Source organism: Hyaena hyaena, unplaced genomic scaffold, assembly GCF_003009895.1.
Source record: "Hyaena hyaena isolate Hyena2069 unplaced genomic scaffold, ASM300989v1 scaffold_1852, whole genome shotgun sequence".
Classification (NCBI taxonomy): domain Eukaryota; kingdom Metazoa; phylum Chordata; class Mammalia; order Carnivora; family Hyaenidae; genus Hyaena; species Hyaena hyaena.
In genome coordinates this window covers 101,370-117,171 of record NW_024082477.1, presented here as the reverse complement: position 1 = coordinate 117,171, position 15,802 = coordinate 101,370, and the positions used below count along the sequence as shown (strand labels likewise).

The window sequence follows — 15,802 nt, the reverse complement described above, 5'->3', positions numbered from 1 at the left end:
TCCGTGACCATGATGCCTCATACAAAAGAGCATTTTTGTTTACCTTGTTGAGAACTATAGGCTTTTTCATCTAAGTGCCCCACACCATGATTTCACCAAAGCTTTTTCTTTTTTCTTTTATTATTTGTTCAACCAGTCTAGGGAAGGAAATTAATCTGTGGGCAATTGTGTTCTTGGCTTAAAAGGACATTAGAAGAACTAAAGAAAATTGATAGAACATCTGTTAAGATGACACAAAGGGGGACATCTTAAAATATTTAGTTTGTGCACTAGGCAAATAAAAGAAGCCTCTGTTATAAATGTACTGAATGATTAATGGACCATTTCAAGACCAATTAAAAATCTCAACACAGAGACCTACAGGTAACCCAACTACACAGTTGCAAGGGACAAAAGACAAGCAGGTAGCAATTTCAGTGCAAACTGCCTGGTAAAAAGAAATTGTTAGCGTATTGTAGGATGAGAAATGAACAGCACCATAAACAGCAGAGTTTGGTTAGACGGATCCAGACGAAAAAACAGAAGTAGAAATAAAATGCAGGAAGGCAAAACACGGAAGACTAGAATGGTGTGAAATAAAGGAGCCTGTCAGAGTGTAAATGTTTGATTAGGTATCATGCTTCTAAAACCCAGACATTAGGTATAAAATGATGCAAGAAAAAAAACCCTAAATACTATTTCTTTGCAAGCATTTTTCAACCCTGACACATGGAAAGCCTAAAAGTAATGTTTGAGTCCTTTAAAAGTAATTTCCCCCAGGAGTTACCCAGGACTTCATGAAAAAAATTTCATCTCTACACCTTTTTAGAGTATAGAAAATGTTTTTCATGGTATTAACATTTCTAGGGGAAACACAATTCTTTCCTCAGACATTTGAATGGAAACAAGAAATTATTGATCTATAGCTACTTAAAGAGTGGGTGTTAGGCAAAAGCAATGTGGAAAACATTTACTGAATGCTGGAACCCCAGGATGGAGGAAGTGGTGTACCTTCCAGAGGGCCCATTGCACCAGCCCGAGCAGCCAGCACTTGCTGCCCCAAAGTTGCCCCAACTCATGAGTTTTTGTTCCGTGTTCCCCAGGGTCTGGCTTTTTGATAGATAACATCTTACACAAATATGTTAAATAAAATAACTTCCTTTATAAATTTTTTTAACATTTATTTAGTTTTGAGAGAGACAGAGACAGAGTGCGAGCTGGGGAGGGGCAGAGAGAGAGGGAGACACAGAATCCAAAGCAGGCTCCAGGCTCTGAGCTGTTAGCATAGAGCCTGACTCGTGGCTGGAACCCATCAACTGTGAGCTCATGACCTGAGCCGAAGTCAGGCACTTAACTGACGGAGTCACCCAGGCGTCCCGTTTACCTAATTGATTTTAATGTTCATGGCTTTAGGAAGCCCTGAAAATGTGTTACTGTAAATTATTGTACTCTTGACAGCTGATAAAAAACGGTTTTGGATATAGGACTTTTGACATTATTTGAAGAAGACTTATATTCTGATGTTTACTACACCTCTAAGCCCACAAGGAGCACTGAATGCATGTGTGCACACACGTGAGCCTGTACCCACACCCCAACTCACAACCACCACAACAGAAAGGGAGGGGCAGCCCGGGTTCATAACAAAAGCATAGCATGAAAACACAAGTTCTGTGCAGCAGGACTGCATGCCCGTGCATATAAACTATTTGTGGTGCTCAGAATAGTTTTATTACTGCTTTCGTTACACAGCCAGGCTCATAAGAGCCATCAGTGTATTCCTGAGCTATGCTGAGGAGACAAGTTTGGTAAGTGACTATGAACAGAGGGCACAGAATTTTCACATCCATATCTGAAGTGTCTTTTCTACATCCGTAAGGCATACTGAAGCACAAATATCTTTCGACAGTTCGCTGCCAGATGAATGACTTCATCTCTTTTGTTGCTAATGGTTGATTACAGCATGTGGATAAAGACTGAAGTAAAAATAAATGCAAGTTTTCATGTGAAGCAGATTAGTTTTGAAAATTCTATTATGTCAGAAACTAAATGGCAAATACAAAAATCTCTTCACTGATTTACATGACATTATTTTTTGAAGTTGAAAAATAATTTTCTGAGTGTGGCAGCAGGAACATTTCAATCATGACCTCCTGCTCCCATACCTTGTACAATTATGTTTGCTGTAGCTTGAACGGAGCCTTGATTATTTTCAGCGTGACAGGTAAATCGACCGTGATCCCGCAGGGTGACATTCTGTAAGTACAGTCCTCCAGAAGTGACCAGATGCCGGGACCCGTCCAGGGCCTCTCCGCTACCCCTTGTCCAGGTGATATGGGGGTGTGGTTGGCCCGTTGCCGTACATTCCAGAGTTGTGCTGGTGCCAATTAAAACCTCCGTGTCCTGAGGCTGGATTATAAAACTGGGCTTGGCTAAAGGAAAGAGGAAAACAAAACAAAACACAGCCAGTAGCAGTTAACATTTATTTATTCCATACTGTGGTTTTTAAATTTTTGTCACTTTCAAAATGACTTTATACTAAGACATTTTATACATACATTCAATTCTCAAATAATTAAACCTAAAATACCTGGATCTTTTTTTGAGAGAGAGAGAGAGAGAAAGCACGCATCTGCATCCATGTATATAAGTGGGGGAGGGGCAGAGGGAGACATTGAGAGAGAATCCCAAGCAGGCTCCATTTTTAGTATGGGGGGGGGGCTCAATCCCACGACCTGGAGATCTCGGCCTAAGCTGAAATCAAGAGTCGGACACTTAACCAATGGAGCCACCCAGGTGCCCCTAAAATATCTGGATCTGAAATCTGGATTTGATATAAACATATACTTTGTTTAAAAGACTGCTTCCCTCCATGCTGTGATGTATCATTGCACATCCATTATTTTTATTTCAGGGGCTAACTGTTCAAGTGTTCCCATTGAAAAATATCCCCTTTTCAGACTATCTTGCAGTTAAGGGAACTTACTGCCAACAAGATGTAGACACGTGTCACTGGAAGAGTGCCCTTCTCAGATAAAGGAGTGGTTTAATTAGTCATTGCTCCTCCTCTGTTAGCTACCTGGCATTTGGGCATGACTCTTGGGTTCCAGGAGCCAACTTCATACCAACAGGTGACACTCATGAAGGGGAGAAAAAGGTCTATGTGCAAAGGACTGAAGAACAGAAAGATATCTTTGGAGCATTGGGGTAACGAGGCAGCTCTGTCCTGACTCCCTCACCGCTTGTCGCATATGAATAAACCACACATACACACACAACACTGTGTGTGTGTTTAAGCCATAACTCATCAAGTTTTCTGACACCTTTAGCCAAACATAATACAATACTAAGTATTCTTGTAAATATGAAATTTGGACTTCCACATAGGGTGTTCCACTCATTGATTCTTAAGAGCTTCATCTTTCCTAGAAATCTTAGGATTTACTAGGGTGTTAAATAAAGACTTACTTGGGTGTTAAAAATACCTAATTGTTGAGTCTAATTTGCGGGGGGGGGGCTTCTTAATTTCTTAGATAAATATACCAAGAAGAATAGAGTTAAATTTATTTAATCTAATTCAACAATCAAGATTTAATTTTAATAATACTGAATGCCTTAAGGTAGATAGGTAGATGAAATGTTCTAGATGTTGAAAAGATACAAAGACACACATCCTTGTAAGCTTATGCTTCAGCTATGAGAACAGAAGACAAGGCACATAGTCTGAAGAACAACATATGTTGGAAATCATTATATTACACAAGATGTAAAGGGCTATAGAAAAATGGAAAGAGCTATTATAATAATTTAGGTACAAAAGGTTTTTGAAGCGAATCAATGGCAGTGGAAATGTAAAGGAAGATAATCTGATACAACTTGGAACCAAATTTCTAGAGACTTGATGAAGAAAAGATAGCAGTGGAGGCTGAATCTGAAGTTTTAGGAGGATATTAGTATCAACAGTGATGGCGAACGTGAGATGAAGTGCAGGCAAAAGGGTCTGAGTGAGGTAAAAACTGACCTGTGAAAATGAGCAAGAAGGCAGCGGCAAGATCAATCTAAATCCCAGGAAAGATACCAGCAATAAAATCTTCGAGGTGTACAGAAATGATTCAAGTTCAAGGTTTGGGAATTGCTTCAAAAGTCACAAAGAGTTCAGTGGAAGAGAAAGAAATGTGGTTAGGGCAAGCCAGCTGGAGGAAGGGTGGGTGTTGGAGGGTGTGGGGGAACAGCACTGTTGAGGCAGGCTGAAGACTCTGGGAAAGAAGGAGAGGACCTTAGGAAAGGATCAGGAGAAAGTGGTGCCCAGAAGTCAAAGTAGAAGTACTCCCGTGTGCAGTCAGGCTTGACCTAGAGGGCAAAGTGGATGACGCTTTGGAAAAGGCTAGTGGGTGTGTTGATGAGAAATTACTGAAGAACTCTGTAGGGAATTCCCATATTCGGTCCATCGCTGACTCAAATGCACCATTTCTGATGGAGTAACTCTTAGCTCAGGGGCGTCTTCTCTACTCCCTCTGTCACTGCCCCATCCAACGTCACTCCTCTTCTCTGCATCATCGCCACAGCCTGCCTGCCTCCACACCTCACTCCGTCCTCCTGCCTGGGCTCTGAACGGCAGCCTGGGAGATCTTTTTAAAAGGAACATCTAATTTTGATCACACTTAGAGTACAGTCAAGAATGATTCAACTCTGCCTTGCAGCCCATCAACTCTCACGGATTTCCCAATCCTGCATCTGTCTCCTCCAGGCATCTAGAACTTCCAAGTCTTGAATGTGTCCTGCTCTGTCTACTGCTCTTTCTACTAAGATGAGATTCCAACCCTCTTTATCTGGCTTTTCCTACTTCTTGCTTGCAGTGTAGATGTCTCTGGTCCTGGAAAATCCTTTCTGGAATCAACACAGATCTCCAGTTGACTCCAAGTGCTCTTCCTCTGTCAGGGGTGCGCCGGAGCCTGCTCTAGAGGGCCGGTTATCAAGTTTTTTGACTTTTTCAAGATGGTTGTGAAACGTAGCCATTGTTAAAAATTAAATTACATGAACTACAACTAAATAAACCTCATGAATGTTGAAGATAAGTTCTGACACTTACCACTTGTAATTATTTCACATTTCACTATTATCTAGAGCTCTGAGATTATTTACATCTCTGTGTCTACAGGGTAGAAATGCTATGCATACACATCTCTTCCCAATGCCAAATTCAGTGTCATGTCAGTCACTGGCAAATGTTGCAAATCAGGGCTTCCCCCTCATCCCCAGAGCCAGTTCTTTAACATTTACCAGCACACAACTAACTCTCCTTTATCCTTCTATCCCCTTCCCTTACCTATCATAAAACTTATCATTTTGTTGAATTATGGCTAATCACGGAATCCATTGCCTAATAGACTATAGACTCAGGGCTGTGGAAATAGAGTCTCACTATTTCCATCATCTTTCTCAAAATGATATCACTACCCGTCTGCCACAGTTATTGTGTCTGGTTTATATAAGCCACTGAAATTACGGCAAAGCAAAGCTCACAGAAAGTTAAAGGAGTGTTGGTTGTCAACTACACAATCTTCAATACCAAGCTCAGTAGGCATTCAGTAAATATTTGGTGTGTTAGAAATGATGATAGTCCTGCCTCGGGACGGCTGACTCCCTCTGTCTAAGGATGCTGCGTCATCTTCTGAGGAAGCTAGACAGGTAACCAAGAGGAGAATGACAGTCTTAGCACAGACCTGTGGTGACTAGGAAAGAACAGAATGGAGGCAGGACATTTAAAAAAAATTTCAAGAGAAAAAACAGTTTCTGTAAAAGGTTAGAAAGTGATCAACGATGGCAATAGTTTCACTCTTAAGCATTCCATACTTTATTTATTTATTTTTTAAAAGTTTATTTATTTGAGAGAGACAAAAGTAGCGTGAATAGGGGAGGGACAGAGAGAGAGGGACAGAGAATCCCAAGCAGGCTCCACTGTCAGCACAGAGCCCAATATGGTGCTTGAAGCCAGGAAACTGTGAGGTCATGACCTGAGCTGACCACAACCAAGAGTAGGACGCTTAACTGACTGAGCCACCCAGGTGCCCCCAGCATTCCATACTTTAAAGAAGCAATGTAAGTCACGTTCTAGTGCAAATAACTGACAGAGAACTGATGCATTTACATTAAGTTCAATAGGGAAAAAAGCCGTACCTGGAGGGCTGGAGTATCTGAGCATGGCATTCTGGGTCTTGACTTCCCCGGCTGAGTTTCTGGCCATGCACTGATATGCACCTTGGTCTGACTCGCGAGTGTTTCGGATCATGAGTGTCCCATCGTCAAACAAGTTAAGTCGAGAATCATCTTCCAAATCCAATGAATGGCTGGAAATGCACGTTTTCACATACATGTTATTTAACCCCAGTCATATTTAAAACACTTAATAAGATGGAAAATATAGGAACTTATAAATATGGTTCATGTATATTGACTTGTTAATTTTTAAAATTATCTTAGTAAGTGCTTGCTTCGGCAGCATATATACTAAAATTATCTTAGTAATCCAAAAGATTTTAATTTACATCCTAGTTGCCCCTTCCCATTTCTGAGATTGTATTGTAAACACAGGTTTTGAGTTAAGACACAATAGAAAGGAAGGAGGTTTTAATGTCCTGCTTTCCAAGTTGGCATGATTAAATTCATGCCATCTATGAATTCAACACTAAAGCCATCTATCCAAATGAAAGATATTTCTGCACATTGTTATACCTCTGAATTCCTATTTAAAAAAAAAAGAGGAATCATCACATGATCATATGTAAGTTTTGCACTTCTTTTCTGTGAGTCATTCAGTAAGCATTCACATTTTGTGAAAGAGTAGGAAGATATTCATATTGAAGACAACATAGCTCAAAGCCATGGAAAATTACACAACACGGCATTAAATAAGCATAACCCATTCAGCCAGTCATTGGATGTTAGGCTCTCTTAACTGAATTGGACCATTTTGGAAATACTAGGAAAATGCCATTTGTCCATTTAAATGGTAGATCCATTTAGTATAGTAGGGAAGACTATCACCCAGAAGGTTCAGAGATCAATAATATGGTGTTTTGGGTTATCTCTAGCAGTAAATGCAAAGCTACGGACACATAAACATATGTTGGAAGTTTGTACAGAAGGTTTTGTCTCATCATGGTAGTTTTTCCTTTTTAAAAATCCTTCATGATCATGTCTGAGGAGGAATAGATGTTCATATGAGTATGCTTAGCACTGTAAATTTATTAAACCTAAAATGCTCCCTCCCCCACATTCATCACTCAATAAGCATTTATTAAATACTTACTATATGTCATCTGTCAATAACACCCTTTAGAGAGGAAAGAGTCCATTGAGGGGATCTCATTTCTCTTTTTTTTTTTTTTTTTTTTTTTTTTTTTTTTTTTTTTTTTTTTTTTTTTTTTTTTTTTAATTTGTTTTACAAAGTGAACAGCTTCCAAGTTTGTCTACTGATTTAAATATGTGCCATCATTGAAGGATAATAACTCACCTTATTTTCATATACATAAAAACTAAAGAGATGGATGTTAAAGAGATGGATGTTAAAGAGATGGATAAATATCCCTGTTCAGCAGTTTCTGTCACAAAGGATAAAAAGCCACACAATAGCCATATTTCACATTCATTTTTTTAGAGTGGAGCACAGGAGAAGACACTTCAGACAGACACAGTCTGTTCTTCTTCACCCACTGAAAAGCCTAATTTTAAGAAAAACTACCAGTTACTAGGGTGCCTGGGTAGTGCAGTCAGTTAAGCATCTGACTCAGTTTTGGCTCAGGTCATGATCTAGCGGTTTGTGAGTTTGAGTCCTGTGTCACCCTCTGTCCTGACAGCTTGGAGCCTAGAACCTGCTTCAGATTCTGTCTCCCTGTCTTTCTGCCCCTCCCCTGCTTGCACTCTATCTTTTTTTCTCTCTCTCTCAAAAATAAACATTAAAAAAAGAATTTTTAAAAACAAAATAAGTAACCTTATTTTTTTAAAGGAAAAAGAAAAACTACCAGTTAGTGAGAACTTCAAGTTGCTATTTTTGAAGATATTCACTTTAGGAAAAACGATAGTGCTTCTGAATGGTCAGCCATGCAAGGTGTAGGCAAGGAAATTAGATGATGGATAGTCTTGTAAATATAAACTACCACGACTACGCAGTGTAACATAAAGCACATTTTCTTTCAGTGCACAAATTCCAAAGTCTCATTTAGTATTAAAGCTGATTATTTTAAACACAATTCTAAAATCATCTAACCTTCAACCCAATTAAGATTACTTGCAAAAGGGGTGCCTGGGTGGCTCAGTCAGCTATGCATCCGACTCCTGATTTCAGCTCAGGTCATGATCTCATGGTTCATGAGATTGAGCTCCACATCCAGCTCTGTGCAGACATCTCTCTCTCCCTCTCTCTCTGCCCCTTCCCACTGGTACATGCTTTCTTTCTCAAAATAAATAAACTTAAAAAAAAAAAAAAAGACGGCTCCCAAAGAAACACACCAGCAATAATGGAATTGCATCTTTTCCAAAGATGATTTAGTTTCTTTAAAATTTGTTCTTGGAGCTTCCAAGCTGGTAAACACAGAGATTTGGGGAGTGTCAAGCTCAGAAAGCATAGAAGGTCTGCACCCCTTCCCAACTTTGCCCTTTGCGTCTCTTCCATCTGGCTATTCCTGAGTCGTATCCTTTTATAATGAACTAAAATTTTACCCTTCCCAAATCCTGGGAATGATACGACAGAGTCCCTTCCTTCATGGAGGTAGAATCTTGTAAAATGACAGACTAGTAAAAACACAGCATTTGCCTCAGCCTCCCTGTGATGGAAAATTTGGACAAAAGGAAATGGAGGAGGAGATGGAAGTGAAAGACATGGAGGAGGAGGAGAAGGGGCAGAAAAATAGTAAAAATCGTTGTACACACATATTACAAACTGAATCCTAAAATATCAAAGTTACCAAATGTGTACATGATATCTGTCTTCCGGCTAGACAATGCAACAGAATTCATCAATTTTCATGCTTTAAAATGGTATAAAAGCAACAGCAGCACATCTAACCCATGACTTTACAATGCACAGATCCCTTTCCCTGGTTGTTTCTCTGTTTGCTCCTATCTCCTTGGTTATGTTGATAAAATTGTTTGCTCGTGAATCATGATGTTCCTTCAAAAGTTCAAAGCAGGTCTTCAGTTTTCAATATATGTATCACATTGTCAACTTGATGCAAACCAAGTAGCAATCATATGTAAAATCACAAAGGTTTGCACAAATAGAATTTTCTCAGATTTTTGTTTTCCTTGAAAATGTGCCAGTAAATACGTTTGATTTATTAAAGGCAATTCATTGCAATAAGCATTTATAAAGTGCTTTTTAAGAACTAGGCTCTGTGGCCAGGTACCAGAAATATGAAGATGAAAAAGTTATCATTCATGCTCCCCAATTTAAAATATCTTCAAAAGCACGGCTGGTTTAGAAACCTCTTAGGTCATATGACCATCTTGCTCAACATCTTCTAGTGGCACTCAAAGATTATAGATGAAAAGCCAAAGGCATTAGCCTTCCAGTTATTTTTTAATATTTTTCTATCACTCTCATGGGCAAAACCTTCATTCCAACAATTATGATCTGTCCTCTTTCCTGAATCCAATCACAATGATTTCCATCCTCTGCCTTTATTCATTCTTTCTCCAGATGGAATGCATTCCCTCCTCTTTGGATTCAATGAATCATTTACTAATAATTTATTTCAATTGTTATTTATAGGTTCTGTTAATCACTTTACCCTCTTCCTGAGAAGCTTAAAGAATCTCCAAACTTACATCAAAAATGGTTGTTACATCCAAGTGAATTGTTGCCTTATCACTGTGACCTAATGATATGCAATTACGAATGATATGCAATTATATTTTTTTCTTGAAATTTACTTTGGTTGATATTAATATTGATATAGCATCTTTATTTTGATTAACACGTTGTCGCTTAATATGCTTACTCATCCAGCTTCCATCTCACAGTATCATGCTTTAAATAAACATAAATACACATAGCTGATTGTTTTAATCCAATCTTACGTGTTTCCAAAGGCTATTCAATCTGTACATTTATTGTTTTTACTAATGTATTTAACCTTACTTCTGATGAGATATTTTGTTCATTTTCTCTTTCCTTTGCCTTTCCTTCATCTTAATTCTATCCCTTTTGTTGACTGGTCCAGTTTTTTTAAATCACTCTTTCCCATCTCTTAGTATGAACGGTTGTAGTCTCTTCCTGTTTCTTAGTATTTTACCATAATTTTTACCAAGCCTTCTTGACTTCTCCAACTCCAAAGTTAATATTATTCTACACCTCAAAAATGAGCCATGGAAAATGATTTAATTATGTCCTCCTTACAATATTTTTGTTGATATCATCTAATACTTTACTTCTCTCTTACTTTAAAGTTGGTCAATAGTTTATTTAACAATGTCAGTTTATTCATATTTAGCAACATGTTTAAAAATACATTGCTTTTACCTTTGCTTCTTGCATATCACATCTCTCTAATTTGTATTACTTTTAGCAAATATCCCCTGGTAAGGCTCAACTCTTTGCAAGTGTCTTTATTTTACTTGTCAGATAATTTAGCTGAGTATAAAACAGAAGGAAACTAGATTTTTCCCCCCTTTAATCATTTCAATATATGCTATTGCCTTCTAGCCACATACAGTTAACTGTCATTGTAATTGCTATGCATTTGAAGGTAATCCTCAAATTATCTTGGAATCAAAGATTTTATCTCTCTCAACTTTCTGATTGATATTCACCAGGTATAGATTTATTTTTTTAAACCCAGGTAGGGAAGAAATACAATTCTTAATCTGAAATCTCATGACTTTTTTTTCACTTCTGAAATAGTCCTCATCCTTCTCTAAACATTGACTCCAGCTCTTTATTTCTAACCTATCTTTCTGAAACTCCTACTAGATATGTCCTGGACCTTTGAATTATAGTTTCTATGTGTTGTAACCATCCTGGAAGGTAATTTACTCCAACAAACATACCTTCTAATTCTCTAATTCTACCTTTGTTTGTGTCTAATCAGTTCCTAACACATTGCTCTATGGACCTTAAAGTCCGGATAGAGGACTTTAGGGGAAGGAAAAAAAAGAGAGTCTTATGAAGGGACACCTGGGTAGCTTCTAATGAATTGGCGGTATTTTTTTCATAGCTTAGTTTATGTGAAACAAATGTTTGCTTCAAATTATCTGCTGCACTAGACTTTATGTTTCATACACTTGTAGTCTATATATTATCTTTTTATATAAAAAAATACTCAATGACAGGGGCGCCTGGGTGGCTTAGTCGGTTAAGCGTCCGACTTTCGCTTGGGTCATGATCTCGCGGTTCACGGGTTCGAGCCCCGCGTCGGGCTCTGTGCTGACTGCCAGCTCAGAGCCTGGAGCCTGTTTCAGAGTCTGTGATTCCCTCTCTCTCTGCCCCTCCCCTGCTCACGCTGTCTCTCTCTCTCTCTCTCTCTCCTAGAAATAAAACATTTAAAAAATAAATAAATAAAAATTAAAAAAAATACTCAATGACAAATAACTGGTAAGTTAAGACCTTTGATGTTAAATATTTCTTGGTATAAACTCTTCCCTTTCATCTCTATTTTTCTTCTGTGCAAAATGGTTAATATTATAACAAATTTCTGCCTATACTTTACCTTTCTTTCATTTTAGTCCTTCTTTTCCAATTTTCTTTGTTTCCTTTTAAATGCATCTTAGTTTCTCTAGTCACCATACTTAAAACCCTTATGTCATACATTCCATCAGGCATTATGATTTTTCATTGTCCCTTTCTAAATACTATTTCAGTACCTTTATAACCTTGAACACATAATGACTGAATTTAAACTGTAAGAAGGCAAAGCAAGCAGTTTAAAGACATTACAAGTAGCAATTTCTATCTCTCAAGTACCCTTGAACAATCTCCAGATGGATATAAATTGAAGTCTTCTATCAATTGAATCTTTCTCCTGGGCCAGATTCCAGATTTAATAGTATTCATAATTGCTTTCTTTCCAAGCTATTTTTAACCTATACTTATTAGTTTTCTGTAAGAATTAAAAACACATTTTACAAACATGTGTAGGTTTCTTAGTAGAATTACAAATTCAAATTATATACAAAAATGATACATTTTAATATCAGAATATTTTGTGAAGAAAATCATAAAAATATAGCATTGATTACACACATGACAGAAAGCAATCAATGAAATTTTGTGCAAACATGGGAAAGACACATGCAAAGCGTGCTAGTTACCACTAATGTAAATGATGATAATATAATTATCCAAGTACTGTGATTGAATTGTATCAAGTATGTATTTCATTCTATGTATCTATTTCATATCACTTCCCCACTCTTTCTTTAGACATTTTATTTTTTAAAGTTCGTTATTGCTATTTAATTTTATATTCAGACTTTTATATTGATACCATGTTTTATCAAATAGTGCAATGAGAATAGAAATAACTAGTATTTTAAATAATCTTGCTTATCCTTTATTTCCAATTCACTTACACATTATAATAATTTATTATATGAAATTTGCAACATCAATGTAAAATGTTAGTTTGAAACTAAAATAATTAAGATGAGGTTATATCTAATTATGTTCATATTTTAAAACACTCTAGTTTAGTTAGTATTATTCCAATATTTCCTTCTAGAAATAATACAAAATTCCTTGAGTCACTTTCACAATCATTAATGCCTGGCAATAAACAATTTTAAGAAGTCCCCCAGATAATTTGGGTGAGTCAAAAGATGAATGCTAAGAGACATTTTTATCTCCAAGAAATTTGATAATTTTGGAAATTTCATCTCTAGATAAACTGGTTGAGGCAAGATAAATGGATTAATGAAATTGGAAAGAGAATACAACACATGTCCATGCTTAATATTTACTTGTTATGTATCCAAATAATCTTCGGTTTGGGGTTTCCTTCCGCCCGGCAAGTGAAATAGACAGTATCTCCTGATGTTACCTCCACATCTTGGGGCTCAAAAGTAATTCGTGGACTCTCTGTAACAAATAATTATTGGTGTGTTTTTAAAGATACAAAATTATAGTATTCTAAGATTGAGAATATTTAATATCCCTCTACATTAAAGTTTTATAGACTGTATTGCAGTTACCTAGTAATATACCAGTATAGACATTAAACATATATTTAACAAAACTTCAGAAATTTGAAAGATTCAGTGCATAAAGGAATCTCTAATGAAGTAAATTAAATAAATTTCCCTGTGCTTTTATTTTTAGTAGTTCAATACGACCATATTTATGGAAGAAGTTTGATTTTATGGGGCAATATTTTAAGCCAAGTACTTCAACTGAGCTTGAAATTTGCAGGCACTCTTCCTAGACAATTAGCCATCTAACTGTCCACTTTATATAATTTATAAGAATTTGTATGTCTAGACCTCAAACCTGGTTTAGCAAAATTACTCATTAATATAAATGAATGTTTCCATTCTCAAATAATAATTAGAGGTCAAACATGGAAACATTTAAATAATTTTAATAAGGAAGTTGAGTGATTGAGTTTTTAATGAATCAAATAATATTATTGAATTTAAATTATAGAGAACAATGTTAGAAAAGGAATTTCACTTTTCTATAGTGATTTTAACATGATTTTTTCTAAATCTTTCTAAATGATAAAACTCTTTTTATAAATGCATGACTTGAGATTTTCAATCACTAACAAATAACCAGATCTAATATGTCTGTGAAATGTTATATAGGTCTCAACCTTAACCACTTCATCAAAAGTCCATATGATCAACACTTGGCCTTAACCTGTCTGGAATAGTAGTTTGATTCCTTTATACATTTATTTTTTTAAAAATTGAACATTATAGTGTGTCAGGCCCAATGCTAAGACCAGTGATGAAATAGTGAGCAAAACAAAATTTCTGTATGTATTGGGTTATCATTTCACTGAAACAACCGAAATTAAATGAACACAAAAATGTGTAACAATATACTGTGATAAGTGCTAAGAAAAATAAATGGCAATTTGACAGATTATAAAAAGGGACTTGACTCAGTGTGTGTGTGGTAGGGAGAAGGTGGGTAACGAGCAAGATTAAACAAAGCCTTTCCAAGTAATTCATATTTAAGAAAAGGCCTTTATAAGAAGATGTGTAAAAAGAATGTTATAGACAGAGTAAAAAGAAGGTGGACAGTTCTTGAAATGGAAAAAGGCTTAAGAACTTCTACTAACTGCAAGAACATCATGATGGGTAAACATCACTGAGCAAACGGACAGGAAGAATGAATCAAAGTTATACAGAGGAGCCAGGGGATTCAACACACAGGAAGCGTGACTTGTTAAGGATTTCACATTTCATTTTAAGGTGTGGGCAGCTATAAAAGAGTCAGAGCAAAAGAAGTACATAATCAGATACCTGTTTTTAAAGATCTCCCCTTAAATAATAGATTGGAGAGGGAGGAAAATGAAAGCCAGGACACTGGTTAAGATGTACTGTAAATTTCCAGGCAAACTGGACTACAACATAAACTTGAAGTTGGTAGTAAAGATGGAAAGCACAGACAAATGTGGGATTTATTTGGAAATAAAGACCAAGTTACATTTCTTCTCAATCTGGATGGAATGAAATCATATTGATATAATTTTCCAAATAACCTGCTTAGAGAAATTCAAAAATTGGCCACCGGTGAATGGGTTTTAGAAAGAAAATTTTTGCTATAAGCTATCATGTGAGTAAATTTCCAAGGAGCCCAATTATCACACTCATGCACATGTATGTATGTTCATTCATTTATTCATGTCTAAAGCTATATATAAATATGGATTAGATAGATATATGGGTAGATATTCTTTTATTTATATTAAAAGCTTAAAGTGAGAACCAAATAATGTTCTAAGAAGCTATACTTGGATCTTCAATTAAAGCCTGATAGCCTTATTAAAGCTGTCAGAATTTTTAACTATATTTAACAAATCCAAAGTTTGCATTAATATTGTGAATATTAATAATTATTTCATCAAAAGTTGAAAAACCTCAATTATTAATCATTAGCACTTAAGTGATAACTGAGGTATAAGTGGAAACTGTAATGCTGGTCAGTGTTTTTCAACAATGAAAAATAGTTTTCCTCAATATGTCTCCTTTGAAATTTGAAAGTTGGATTAAATGATCCTCAAGGACATTCCCAGCTCTGTTTATGATGATAAAAACTCCCTTAAATAAAGATGCAGATAATGAAAAGAAAATTAACCACACTCTTAACTGACCCTCTTAGTAGCATTTTTTGATATTATGATCTTCTAAATGCAATATTGTGTAACAAACCTTTATAGAAAAAGGCAAACAAAAGACAACTCCATTTTCCACCCACAGCGAAAATTACGTACCACAGTTGAATTCCTCTACTGTTACGGAAGCAATGGAGCGTCCCTGGAGCCTTCTGGGATATTGACATGTGGCAGCAGCCTGAGTTTGGCCATTTCGGGCATAGCCTCGCATAAGTTCCCCCAGCCACATTAAATCACAGTCACAAACTAGAGCATTGGAATCCAGACGCCTAGGCATGCAGGCAAGAATTACAACTGTTGAGTGACTATTAATTTTTTTTTTTTTTGCACCTTCTGAATTCACAGACTAAAACACACTCTTACCTGTAAGCTTACCTTAATGACTGTAGGATAAACTGAACACTTACTTATCTTGGAGAAGACTAAGAATTAAAACTGTACGTAGTGAAATGTTACAGATCTTTGAAATGTTAAGAACAGAGAATTTA

The 15,802-nt window shown here is 36.4% G+C and overlaps 1 protein-coding gene across 1 annotated transcript in view; it reads right to left on the bottom strand.

Annotated features, from left to right (window-relative positions):
* The window catches only part of PXDNL (peroxidasin like), a 118,034-nt gene that overhangs the window by 39,192 nt on the left and 63,040 nt on the right, over positions 1-15,802 (bottom strand). Inside the window, exons 6-9 of the mRNA XM_039225000.1 lie at positions 15,414-15,583; positions 12,934-13,051; positions 6,157-6,326; positions 2,145-2,411 (exon numbers count right to left, since the gene is read on the bottom strand). Coding sequence (XP_039080931.1) covers positions 2,145-2,411; positions 6,157-6,326; positions 12,934-13,051; positions 15,414-15,583 — 725 coding nt within the window. The remainder of the gene's footprint in view (positions 1-2,144; positions 2,412-6,156; positions 6,327-12,933; positions 13,052-15,413; positions 15,584-15,802) is intronic.